Source organism: Suncus etruscus, chromosome 7 (assembly GCF_024139225.1).
Source record: "Suncus etruscus isolate mSunEtr1 chromosome 7, mSunEtr1.pri.cur, whole genome shotgun sequence".
Classification (NCBI taxonomy): Eukaryota; Metazoa; Chordata; class Mammalia; order Eulipotyphla; family Soricidae; genus Suncus; species Suncus etruscus.
The window spans coordinates 122,098,885-122,111,760 of NC_064854.1; the positions used below are offsets into that span (position 1 = coordinate 122,098,885).

Below are 12,876 nucleotides of genomic sequence, written 5' to 3' on the forward strand. Positions count from 1 at the left end.
ATGCTATCTCTCCTGCCCCAGATATTATTCTTTAATTGAAAAGAGATTAGTCCTTCAGTTATTCTAAGTTGTATCCAGTCCCTGAAGACCATAATTTCTACTATTCAATTCTTCAAAGCAAATGGTATCTACGGTCTGATTATGGCACAGCTAATACGTAAAAACTATGAAAATTGTGTTGAACTGTTTCAAAACAACCCAATGAAAATAATCTCTGATAAAAGTATATTGATGCTTCCAGTAACCAAATCCATCCCTAACAGCCAATCAGGTTTACATTAAATAAGCTGTATCTCAACATTTCCCTTTTACCTGAACTTGCTGTGGTTGCTGAACCTGGATCTGCTGTTCCTGTGGGGTTTGCTGCTGAACGCTGGTGGTGACTGGACAGGCAAGTTCAAGCAAAGACCCAGCCACTTCAGTGCTGTCAGTGTAAATGCAATTTGCACCCGGCTGATACACCATAGTAGTGGTTGCTGTCTGCTGGAACTCCTGAAGAGCTTCTGGCCCTTTGGTGGTTAGAGAGTCCAGAAATTCCTTCATCCTGTGTTGTGGGACAGAACGTGCCTTTACTCGAATGTATTCTTCAAAGGAAATGGTATTCTCCAAAGAATTATTCATATTGCAGAGTCCTTAGGGTTCCTAGAAATAAAAGGACAAAAATCACCATTACACTATTTTTAATCTTGATTTGCAAAAAATGGTTACTCTTGCATCAGAGTGGAATGTTCAGGAATGTGGTAAATCTAGAAATGAGAGTAAATTGTTCTTAGTTTTTTTTTTTTTTTTTTGTGGATTTTTTTTTTGTTTTGTGTTTTGGGCCACATCCAGCAGTACTTAGGGCTCTATACAGTATTCCTGGTTCTGTGGTCAGGGATCCCTTTCCTATCAGCAAACACCGTAGCCACTGTAATTTCTCTCCAGACCCACAAACAGTTTTTATTCTATCTTTATTCTTTCAGTTAATAGCATTTGAAAATTGTTTCCATAGGTATTTTTTAAAATATTACACACACAGTACTGGATAAAAAAGGCTAAAACAAACTTTAACCAGCACATACCAACCTCATTTCTGCAGAATCAAGGATCAGAGAGTATCACATGCAAATCTTCTGTGACTATCAAAAGGGGGACCTATTACACAGGTTCTATTATATGTGGATTTTAGGTATTGGAGAAATAACTCAATAGGTTTCAGAGGCCTGGATTCAACTCCCAACACTGCATAGACCACAGTGTACCACTAAGTGTGGTGCAAAAAAACCCAGACAAACATGAATTTTGGAGGTATAATACCTGAGTTCAATCTCTTCTTAGCTGTGTAACTCTAAACATCAATTAACCTTAGTTTTCTTATCCATAAAATGCAGACAAAATAGTTCTTACCTCAGAGTTGCTAAAGTAAATATATCAAAGCGCTCTGGAAAAATACCTGACAGAGTGCTACATTATTATCTCATTTATTGAAATAACTGAAAAGATGAAAGTTATTAGCTGTTAAAAACTATTGACCAGGGTTCAATCCCCAGCTCCCTATGAGTCCCTGACCACCAGGAGTGATTGATTCCTGAGTTCAGAACCAGGAGTAAGCCCTGGAGTGACCAAAAAATTAAAAAGCTTAAATGTACGAATGAAACAAACAAGAACACAAGATTAAAGTACTGGATTAGTAGAAGAGTTAATGTCGCACATGTGGCTGATCCCAATTCAACCCCCAGCACCATACACTGTTTCCTTAGCTGTGCCGGGACTAACCCTTGAGCACGGAGTCAGAAATAAGTCCTGAGCACTGCGGACGTACCCCCGCCCTAAAGTAAAGTATTGAAATCCATGTCCATAGCATGTAGGTAAGAAGTGCGTCAAAGTCAAGTAACACCATTCTTGTGTAATGTTTAGAGAGATTCACTCAGGTATAGATGATCCGCACTCATTCACCACCACTGGCACAGAACGTGTCAAAGCTTCTCTTTCATAAGAGCCTGACAACCGGAATTTCCTTCTTAAGCAGGCATCACTCAAGAAACAGACCCAACAACATTACCAAGTTCAGAACATGTGACTCTAGTACCAAATTACATACACCTTTCCGCTCAAAAGGGAACAAAAGAGACACTATATGAACAGCAATTAACTTCACAATAGCACATATTTCAGTTTACCCACTATAAAGAGGCCAGAGCAGAGGCAGCAGAAATATATGTTCCCGGGGCCAAATAGATAGCATAGGGGTTTTTGCCCTCCAAGCAGCCAGAACAGATAAAACTTGGCCCTGTGCTCTAGCCTAAGGAGGTTGGGGGATATCACAGAAGGGGAGCATTAGGTCCCTGTATTTCCCCTCTTCAACTATTTCCCATTTCCCACTCTAATTCTGAGAAGTACTGCGGTGAATATAGTATCTACTCAAATCTTTTAGAGTACAGCATTTCATACCATATCAAACTAAGCTTCCAAAATGGCTAAAAATAATAATAATAATAATAATAATAATAATGGGGCTGAGAATAAGTGGATAAGGCGTTTGCATTGCACACAGGCGACCTATATTCAATCCTTGCCACCTGAGCACCCAGAACAGAAACCCTGAACATTCCCTGCTGAAAGTGGTCCAAAAACTAGTAAGTAAATTTATGAATAAAGGAAAAAATAACCAACTTGAAAGCGGAAGTTTGCGAAATTTAAAAAATGTTTTAAGTGTTCATATACATGTATTCATTACATTGTCTCTATCCTTATTTTGATTTTTTTTTTGTTTTTTTTCGGGCCACACCCTTTTGATGCTCAGGGATTACTCCTGGCTAAGTGCTCAGAAATTGCCCCTGGCTTGGGGGGACCATATGGGACACCGGGGGATCGAACCGCGGGGGGGACAGAACCCAGGTCCTTCCTTGGCTAGCGCTTGCAAGGCAGACACCTTACCTCTAGCGCCACCTTGCCGGCCCCCTTATTTTGATTTCTTATGGGCCACAACAAGCAGTGCTCAGAGATGATTTCTAACCTTGTTTGGAAGATCATTCCTAGTGGGGCCCAATTGACCATGAGCACGGGATTTTGAGTCAATGCTCAATGCTGCACAATGGCTTTTCTTTAAGTCCACATAAGAATCATCACTGACTGTGCAAGTCCAGAAAACCATTTGAGAATGAGTGAAATCAAAATAAACTTGGGAAGAGAAAAATAATGTACTAGTTACAAAAGTTAATGGAAAAAGTCGATTCAAAACAATAGATTTTTTTGTTTTTGGGCCACACCCGGTGGTGCTCAGGGGTTACTCCTGGCTGTCTGCTCAGAAATCGCTCCTGGCAGGCACGGGGGACACCGGGATTTGAACCAACCACCTTTGGTCCTGGATGGACTGCTTGCAAGGCAAACGCCCCCTGTGCTATCTCTCCGGGCTCAAAACAATAGATTTTGACAATTTATACAAACTAAAACAGACATGGCTTTCTTTCTTGTCCATACAACCTACCCACTTGGTATCTTCCACACCATATTACAATAACAATAATACTCTAAATTAGCATTTGAACTAAGAAAGATGTGCTGCTTAGAAGGAAAAAAAGCTTCAGAAATGTATTTAAGTAATTTAGACAAATCAATGAGTAACGAAAAAGTACTGAAGGGACAGAAGTACAGCAGGTACAGCCTTTGCCTTGCACGTGGCTGCCCTGGGCTCAATCTCTGGCATCCCATATGGTCCCTCAAGAACGCCAGGAGTAATTTCTGAGCACAGAGCCAGTAGTAACCTGAGTGCCACCGGGTATGGCCCCAAAATAAGCAAACAAGCAACAAAAATACTGAAAAGAGCTAGGGAGTCAGCTCATAGAGTTAGTGTATATGCCTGGGACACAGCACACAGATTGGATTCCCAACACAACTGGACGACACATGCACTGCTAGTAGTGGCCCTAAAAGCCCTGAGCACTGCTTAGAGGTATGAAAAACTAAAAATAAAAAAGGAAGAAAAACATTAAATTCCCTCTCTTTTTTTCAACTTTATTTATTGCTTGACTGATTGGTTGATTGTTGGGCCACACCCAGTGGTGCTCAGGGGTTACCCCTGGCTCTGCACTCAAAAATTGCCCCTGGCAGGCTGGGAACATGGGATGCTGGGAATAGAACCCGGTCTCTCCCGGTTCGGCTGCATGCAAGACAAATGCCCTACCGCTGTGCTATCTCTCCGGCCCCCCCAAAACTTAAATTCTTGATAAAAATTATTTCTCTCCCTTTAATTTTTTATTTAGAAAAGCCCTGTCTTACCATAAGATAGACTCATTCAGAGTTGCAAGAGACTGGGTTATACAAAGAATCTAAAGTTGGCCAAAAGGGGTTTGATCCCAAGAACCTTCTCCTGAGCATTGCAGGAGTGATCCCTGAGCATAGAGCTATGAGTAACCCCTGAACACCACTGCGTGTGGCTGGCCCTCAAAAATCATGCAACGGGACTGGAGCAATAACACAGCAATAGGTCATTTGTCTTGCACATGTCCAATCCTGGAAGGGCCCTGCTTTGATTCCTGGCATCCCATATGGTCCCCCCCAAGCCTACCAGGAGCAATTTCTGAGTGCAGAGTCAGAAATAACCAGAGCGCCACCGGGTGTTACCCAATCCCACCCCCCAAGCATGTAACATAAGTAAAAGTACAGGAGAAAGTATACTTGCTTTGTACTTCGCCAACCCAGGTTGATCTCTGACATCCCATGTGGTCCTCCAAGCCCACCAAGAATGATCCCTGAGCCTTGAGCCAGAAATAACCCCTGAGCACCCCTGGGTGTGGCCCTTAACCCACCCACCACAAAAGAAATGCTAATACTTGGAAAACTCCTTGCTCTCCTCCCAATTTGTTTTATTTGATGATACATTAACAAGTTATGCATGAAAATAAAGCCAACAATAGTATATGTATATATGTACATAAGTGTGTATATATAACATGTACACACCATTGATTATATACATAAAAACTTTTGGCTAAAAAAATATCTAAATGGTAATAGTTATATCAGGGCAGCAGAATGACATTAACATAAAGTTTAAATTTCTTCCCATTTAGTAATTTTTTGTATTTTCCAGTTTGTATTAAACCAAAAAGGTAGTCAAAGTTTTTTTTTTCTTTTTGGTATATATCATTAACATAAAAACAATTCTTTTTTTTTTTTTTTTTTTTTGGTTTTTGGGCCACACCCGTCGGTGCTCAGGGGTTACTCCTGGCTGTCTGCTCAGAAATAGCTCCTGGCAGGCACAGGGGACCATATGGGACACCGGGATTTGAACCAACCACCTTTGGTCCTAGATCGGCTGCTTGCAAGGCAAACGCCGCTGAGCTATCTCTCCGGGCCCCCACAAAAACAATTCTGATGATTACAAGATTTCCCCCTCAAAATCTAAACTCTTACAAACAAAACCATCAAGTACCATAAATTTGCATAATAATGAAGACTATTAAGTTCTTCAAGATGCTACTCACAAGACAGTCAAACAAGAGACCTTGGAAAGAGAGAGAATGGAATAAACTTCAGATACTTTCTATAACGCCAAAAGAAACAAAATTTTCAATAGGTCAATGTTAAAGACTTGGTGACTAGTAGTAAATTTAAATACTTCTGAAAAACATACAGTGAAGGTACAATTGGGTACTCAAAATTGAAGAAAGGGACAACACTGGGGCTCACCAGGAGAGCCGGAAGTTACGCCTGTCATTTGCTTCTGAATACTTCAAGTATGGCTGCTTTGCAAAACAATACATAAACCAATCTCCCACAACAGTCCCAGCAAAATGTCCCTGTTTATTTCCAGGGCACCTCATTCTATGTGAGCTTAGCCCAGTTCCTAATAAACTACAGGCTTCCCCGCTATGTAATAATTATTAAATTATTTGATCACTAGAACAAAGAGGTTACTTTAGAACATTAACACATCACACTTCTTTGTTTTGTGTTTTGTGGCCACATTCCACAATGTTTAGGATTACTTCTGGCTCTGCACTCAGGAATTACTACTACTGGTGGTGTTTGGAGGACAATATGAAAGCTGGAAATTGAACCCAAATAGGCTCCATTGCTCTGCCATTTATGCTATCTCTACAGCCCCCTAACCCATCTACCGGTCTGTTTGCTAATTTCTTTCTTTTTTGGTCAGGTACAAAGGAAAGACTAGAATTCCCCTTCTAAATTTTCCTCACATCTCTGAAACCGCTTCCTGGCTCCCATGAAGCTCTTCAGGGTATGTATTCATCTACTAAAATTATGTCTTGTTCTACTAAGACATTATTATTGGCTCAGAGCAATGCACCATCAGTTAACCTAACAGTCAAACTCTTGGGCCTCTCTTAAGCTCTACTATTCTTGCAATGGCTTCTAAAAGTTTACTTTTCAAATAAAAAACTTTTCCGTTTTAAGGAATTATACACACATTTAGGGAGGGAGTTACATTCATACTTGTCCTAGTTAACACATGATGTCATTTCAAAGAAGAATGGGAAACAAATTTTTTGTTTGTCTTGTTTTGGGGCCACACCCAGTGATGCTCAGGGGTTACTCCTGGCTCTGCACTCAGAAATCACTCCAGCCTGATAGGCTAGGGGACCATATGGGATGACAGGATTGAACCCAAATCAGCTGCATGCAAGGCAAACGCCCTACTGCTGTGCTATTGCTCCAGCCCCATTTTTTCTCTTTTTAAACAGCGAACTGATCAAGCCTAGGGTCTCACACATGCAAGGCAAGTGCTCTATCATTGAGCTGCACCCCAGCTCCAAAGTTCTAATTTTATTTATTTATTTATTTATTTATTTATTTATTTATTTATTTATTTATTTATTTTTGGGTCACACCCAGCAGCGCTCAGGGGTTACTCCTGGCTCTATGCTCAGAACTCGCTCCTGGCAGGCTCAGGGGACCATATGGGATGCCAGGATTCCAACCACTGATCCTCTGCATGCAAGGCAAATGTTTGCCTTACCTCCATGCTATTTCTCCAGCCGACAAATTTTTTTTTTTGGGGGGGCCACACCCGGTGACGCTCAGGGGTTACTCCTGGATATGCGCTCAGAAGTCGCTCCTGGCTTGGGGGGGCTATATGGGACACCAGGAGATCGAACCGCAGTCGGTCCATCCAAGGCTAGTGCAGGCAAGGCAGGCACCTTACCTCTAGCGCCACCGCCCGGCCCCCAAATTTCTAATTTTAAAGACACAATCCACCACAGGGTTCAGAATAGAAATGATCCCATTAGGACTTTAATTTTCCTCAAGCCTTTATTTAGAATTCCTATTTAGAGGCTTTTCTTGATGTTTGTGTTGGGATAATAACACTTGGCTGTGCTAAGGGCTAACTCTTGGCCCTGGGCTCAATTGATCACTCTTTTTTAAGGATTGGGGGGACCATATGCAATGCCAGGGGTCAAACCCAAGTAGGCCTTGTGCAAAGCAAGAGCCCTACCTGCTGTATTCTCTCTATAGGTTGGGGGAGCAGTTTTGAGGGGTGAGAGGTTATTTGTTTTTAACACAGTTCTGATTTGGGGCAGCATATTCTCAACCAGACACTTAAAATTCTATTAAAAATCAATAGGCTGTAATTAAATGCACAACTATTTCCATTAATAACAAAATTTAAGATATCCATTACAGGGGTCTGAGATAGCTCAAAGGGCTGGAATGCATACTTTTCTTGCAGGATGCCAGAGTACTGTCCCAAATCACCAAGAGATATTCCTGAAAAGTTGTAGTAGCTCCTAAACACTGTCAAATGTGGCCCAAACACAAAAAGAAAATATATAACCTAGAAATTCTATTCCTGGGGCTGGAGAGATAGCACAGTGGCAAGGCATTTGTTTTGCACATGGCAACATGGGACACAGCTGAGTTCGATTCCTGGCATATGGTCCTGAGTCTGCCAGGAGCAATTTGAGTACAGAGCCAGGAGTCATTCCTAAGAACCGCTGAGTGTGGCCCAAAAAGAAAAAAAAATCTATTCCTGGGCCCGGAGAGATAGCACAGCAGCGTTTGCCTTGCAAGCAGCCGATCCAGGACCAAAGGTGGTTGGTTCGAATCCCGGTGTCCCATATGGTCCCCCGTGCCTGCCAGGAGCTATTTCTGGGCAGACAGACAGCCAGGAGTAACCCCTGAGCACCGACGGGTGTGGCCCAAAAACCAAAAAAAAAAAAAAAATCTATTCCTAAGTGTATATGTATAGATATATTATGTATATGCAATTATACAGTCTATTTATGGACATAGAATGTTCATAGTAGGAGCTGGAGAGATAGCATGGAAGTAAGGTGTTTGCCCTGCATGCAGAAGGACGGTGGTTCAAATTCTGGCATCCCATATGGTCCCCCGAGCCTGCCAGGAGCGATTTCTGAGCAGAGAGCCAGGAGAAACCCCTGAGTGCTGTGGGCTGTGACCCAAAAAAACAAAAAACAAAAGAATGTTCATAGTAGGGAACGGAGAGATAGCCTGGAGGTAGGGCGTTTGCCTTGCATGCAGAAGGATGGTGGTTCACTTCCCAGCATCCCATATGGTCCCCTGAGCCTGCCAGGAGTGATTTATGAGCATAGAGCCAGGAATAACTCCTGAGCGATGCCAAGTGTGACCAAAAAACAAAAACAAAAAACCCAGAATGTTCATAGTAGCATTATTAGTAAGTCTTAAACTGGAGATATCTATCAATAGCTGAACAGACAAATTACAGCATACAGTAGAATACTACATAGAAATGGACATGAATACACTAAAGCTGTACAATATGTAAATGAATTTCACAATGTAAAAAGGTAAAATACGGCATGACTCTACAGGATTTAAAAGTGAACAGAACTACACTGTTGAGGAATATACCAAAGCTAAGAGTAAAAAGAAAGGGATTGGGGGTCAGAGAGATAGCACAGTGGTAGGACATTTGCCTCGCATGCAACCAAACCAGAATGGACGGCAGTTTGATTCCCAGCATCCCATGTGGTCCCCCTTGCCTTCCAGGAGAACCCAAGCACAGAGCCAGGAAGCCCCTGAGCGCAGCCGGCTGTGGCCCAAAAATCAAAAACCAAAAAAAAAAGACAAAAACCCAAACAAGGGGCTGGAGAGATAGCACAGCAGTAAGGCATTTGTCTTGCATGCAGAAGGATGGTGGTTCAAATCCCAGCATCCCATAGGGTCCCTCGAGCCTGACGGGGGTAATTTCTGAGCATAGAACCAAGAGTAGCCTCTGAGTGCTGCCGGGTGTGACCCCAAAACAAAACAAAAATAAAAAAAAAACCCAAACAAACAAAAAAATAACCCCACAAATATTACAACTCAGACGTAGTAAGAAAAATTAGATCAAACATATAAGTGAAAAAAAAAAAAAGAAACAAAACATATAAGTGAAGCCTGGGAAGAACTTAAAGCAATTGGAACAATGGGGCCAAAACACTGGCACAGCAGTAGGGCGTTTGCCTTGCAAGTGGCTGACCTAGGACAGACTGCAGATCCCCACGTCCCATATGGTCCCCCAAGCCAGGAGCGATTTCTAAGGGCATAGCCAGGATTAGCCCGAGTGTCACCGGGTATGACCCCAAAAAGGTAAAAACAAACAAACAAACAAAAAACGACAAAGTAAATTCTCATTCTAAGGCTAGAAATAGACCATACAGGTAAAAGGTACCTCAAGAACAAGCCACATTTGTTAAAATAAAGTAAGCTAGGGGCCAGTGAGGTGGCGCTAGAGGTAAGGTGTCTGCCTTGCAAGCGCTAGCCAAGCAAGGACCGCGGTCCCCGTGTCCCATATGGTCCCCTCAAGCCAGGGGCAATTTCTGAGCAATTAGCCAGGAGTAACCCCTGAGCATCAAGTGGGTGTGGCCCAAAAAAACAAAAAAATAAAAAATAAATAAAGTAACCTAGTATAAGAAAGGCATTCCTGATTCTGATATAGTCATCATAGAAGACAGCCACACCCAAAACTCCTGATTTTAATCACCTTTGGAGCAATTGAAATTAATGAGACTTCAACCTTTATTGGATTTTGTGTTTGTTAAAAGGGAATGTGGGAAAGCCAAGATTCAAGGAGAGTTACATGAATTATTCAACACAGACAATCAGTGGTACTTCTAATAGGGTTACTACCTGGCTGACACAGGTTAGATCCAAAGCACCCCATACAGTCCCCGGGAGTGGCTCCTACCAGGAGTAAGCCCTGAGCACAACCAGGTGTAGCCCCAAAAACTAACAAATAACAGAATAAAATAAAATATAGATCTCAAACTTGGTCATAAAGATATTCCAGTACAAGCAGGCATGAAAAATATATATTAAAATAAAACCTTAAGGGGCTGGTGAGATAGCACAGTGGTAGGGCATTTGCCTTACATGTGGCCAGCCAGGAAGGGACCTGGTTCGATTCCCAGTATCCCACATAGTCCTCCAGTCTGGCAGGGGTGATTTCTGAGTGCAGAGCCAGGGTAACCCCTGAGCACTGCTGGGTGTGGCCCCAAACCTAATCAATCAATAAAGTTTAAAATAAAAAAATAAAATAAAACCCACTTAAATTTAGGGCCAGGGATGTAGTTCGTAGAGCTCTTGCTTTGTACATAAGACCCTAGATTTAATTCCCTGCTACACCAAGAAAAAATAATTTAATTAGAATATAGGGGCACAGTGGTAAGGCATTTGCCTAGCATGTGGCTGACCCAAGACAGGATGGAAGCGATTTCGATCCAGGAATTCCATATAATCGCCCAAGCCAGGGGAGATTTCTGAGCACTGAGCCAGGAGTAACCCCTGAGGGCCACTAAGTGTGGCCCCCCCACCACCCCCCACAAAAGAATATAAATGTAACCTGACAATTTTCCTTTAAACCATGTCAGTCTTTAGAAAATCTGATGTCTCCTCAGGCTAAAATATGAAAGCTGCACTGACTTACATCTTTTGGAAAAACCATTCAAGTAACAACTGTAGCTGGATTCAGAGATGCAGTTGTCCTACAGCTTCAATTTTCCAGCACCTAGTAGTGTCTGGCAGACAACCCAGAATGATTGAATGATTACATTACAACCCAGAAGGTTTGTAATATTTCGTCTTACCAGGAAAAAAAAAAAAACTCCATACGCTTCCAGCCCATAAACGATTTTGACTCACCAGTCACCACGTTGCATGTATTTCTGCTGCTTGTCCTGAGTTCTTAAGACTCGTAACATTCTGAAGAAGATAGAACAAAGAAGTTCCTTCTATCCTCAGCCTCTTTTTGCTTTAACTTGGTTCTTCAAAATAACACACTCTATTAGAACGCACAATCTCATCATGACCCAATTTGCTAGACAAATTTACTTCCTCTGAGCTTTACCCCTTAAGCTTAGTGAGGCAAACTGTGAAACATTAATAGTAATCATTAAAAAAAATCAACATTTCGCCTGAGACCGTCTTAAGTGTGTATTTCTCTAGGATGAGGCTAGAAAACTACCCTGGCACTCACAAAACAGTGCTGGGTTTTAAGAAAGGGATAGAGAAGTTTGAAGGGGATTTAAACCTTATATTAAGTGGTACTTTGGCAGCAAGACACAGATTGGAGGAATCTCTATTAGGAAATTTTGGAATTATCCCCCCCTCCCCAAATGCAAAAGGCAAAGGGCTGATTCCCAGGTGGAATTTTATGCAGGGCAACTTCCTAAACGGGCAATTGTAGCGGGTTCGAGGTGGAACACAAGCACACAGCAAGCCACTCCCACCCACCCACCCACCCAGAAGAAGAAGAAGAAAAGGCTGCCTTGAAGTATATTCCAAGCTCGGGGAGTTTTCGCAGCATCCGTCCACATGAACAGAGAGGCTCCCTCCGGGGCGCACTAGCGGGGTGATGACGTGTAGGAGGAATAGCGCTTCTGCAAGAATGACTTTCTCGGGAGAGGAAGGAAAGCAGGTTCGGCCCAGCGCCCCTAACAGTTAGGTGCTCGCCAGCACAAAGCCCCTTTGCAAAGGGGACAAGGAGAGGAAACAAATGACTCGCTTGCCCCGGGCTAATGCACCCCGTTTTGCAAAGCACCGGGTCGGGCCAATGTACCCACCCTTGGCACATGGGCCCTGGGGGAGGAAAAATCAGTGCATTCTTGGAGCACCAGCCACTGATCGCATCGCATCGCGCCCTCCTGGCAGGAGATCGGGGGCTGCAGAGCCGGGAGGTTCCTTTCTCCCCGAGGCCTAGATCGGGGACGTCACGGGAAGCAGCAGCAAGCGGGCAGGCCCTACCCGAAGAAGCTTCTCCGGATTCCAAGGGAGCGAGCGAGCCAGCCAGCCAGCCAGCCGCCCACCGCCCCTCGGCGGCGCAGCGGGGCTGTGCAGCGCGCTCCCGCGACGGCAGGCGCCGCCGCCACCCAACAGCAGGGCGCGCGCCCGCGACCCCTTTGGCTCAGGGGCGCGCGCCCAGCACGGCCGCCCTTGCCCTCGAGCCGCGAGTCGGGAGCGCGCACGCCGTCGACCACGCGCACGCAGGCCGGGAAAGAGTCGCACGGCGCACGCGCAAAGAAACCAGGCCCCGCGCGGGTGCGCGCTAGCGAGCGCGTACGCGTGCGCGCGCCGCGCCCACCAGCACCAGGCGCGCGCGGGCCCGCCCCTCCCCCACCGTAGGGCGGGAGCGCGCGAGCCCGGGGCACGTTCTCGGCGCCGGAGACGCCCCTGGAGGCCGAGGCCGCGGCCCGCCGCCCCCGCCCGCCCGCCCGCCCGCCGTTGTGAGCGGGGGCCCCCGCGGCCACGGCCCGTCGCCTCCCGCCCCGGCCCGAGCCCTCACCCGGCGCCGCCGCCGCCACCGCCGTGCCACCCGCCGGCCCCGCCGCGCAGCTCTGCGGCCCGGTTCCGCCGTCCCCGCTCCGAGCGCGACAGGCTTTTCTGCTCACAGCTCCCTGGGCGCCATCTTACATTCAA

At 44.7% G+C, this 12,876-nt stretch overlaps 1 protein-coding gene across 2 annotated transcripts in view; it reads right to left on the reverse strand.

The window, feature by feature from the left end:
* QRICH1 (glutamine rich 1) overlaps positions 1-12,876 on the reverse strand; it is a 43,316-nt gene extending 30,440 nt beyond the window's left edge. The window contains exons 1-2 of one of the 2 annotated variants that reach the window (XM_049777343.1): positions 12,743-12,876; positions 313-642 (exon numbers count right to left, since the gene is read on the reverse strand). In XM_049777343.1, coding sequence (XP_049633300.1) covers positions 313-621 — 309 coding nt within the window. In that variant the 5' untranslated portion in view covers positions 622-642; positions 12,743-12,876. Of the gene's footprint in view, positions 1-312; positions 643-11,103; positions 11,172-12,742 lie in introns of those variants that run through there. The other variant, XM_049777342.1, reaches the window with a different exon arrangement.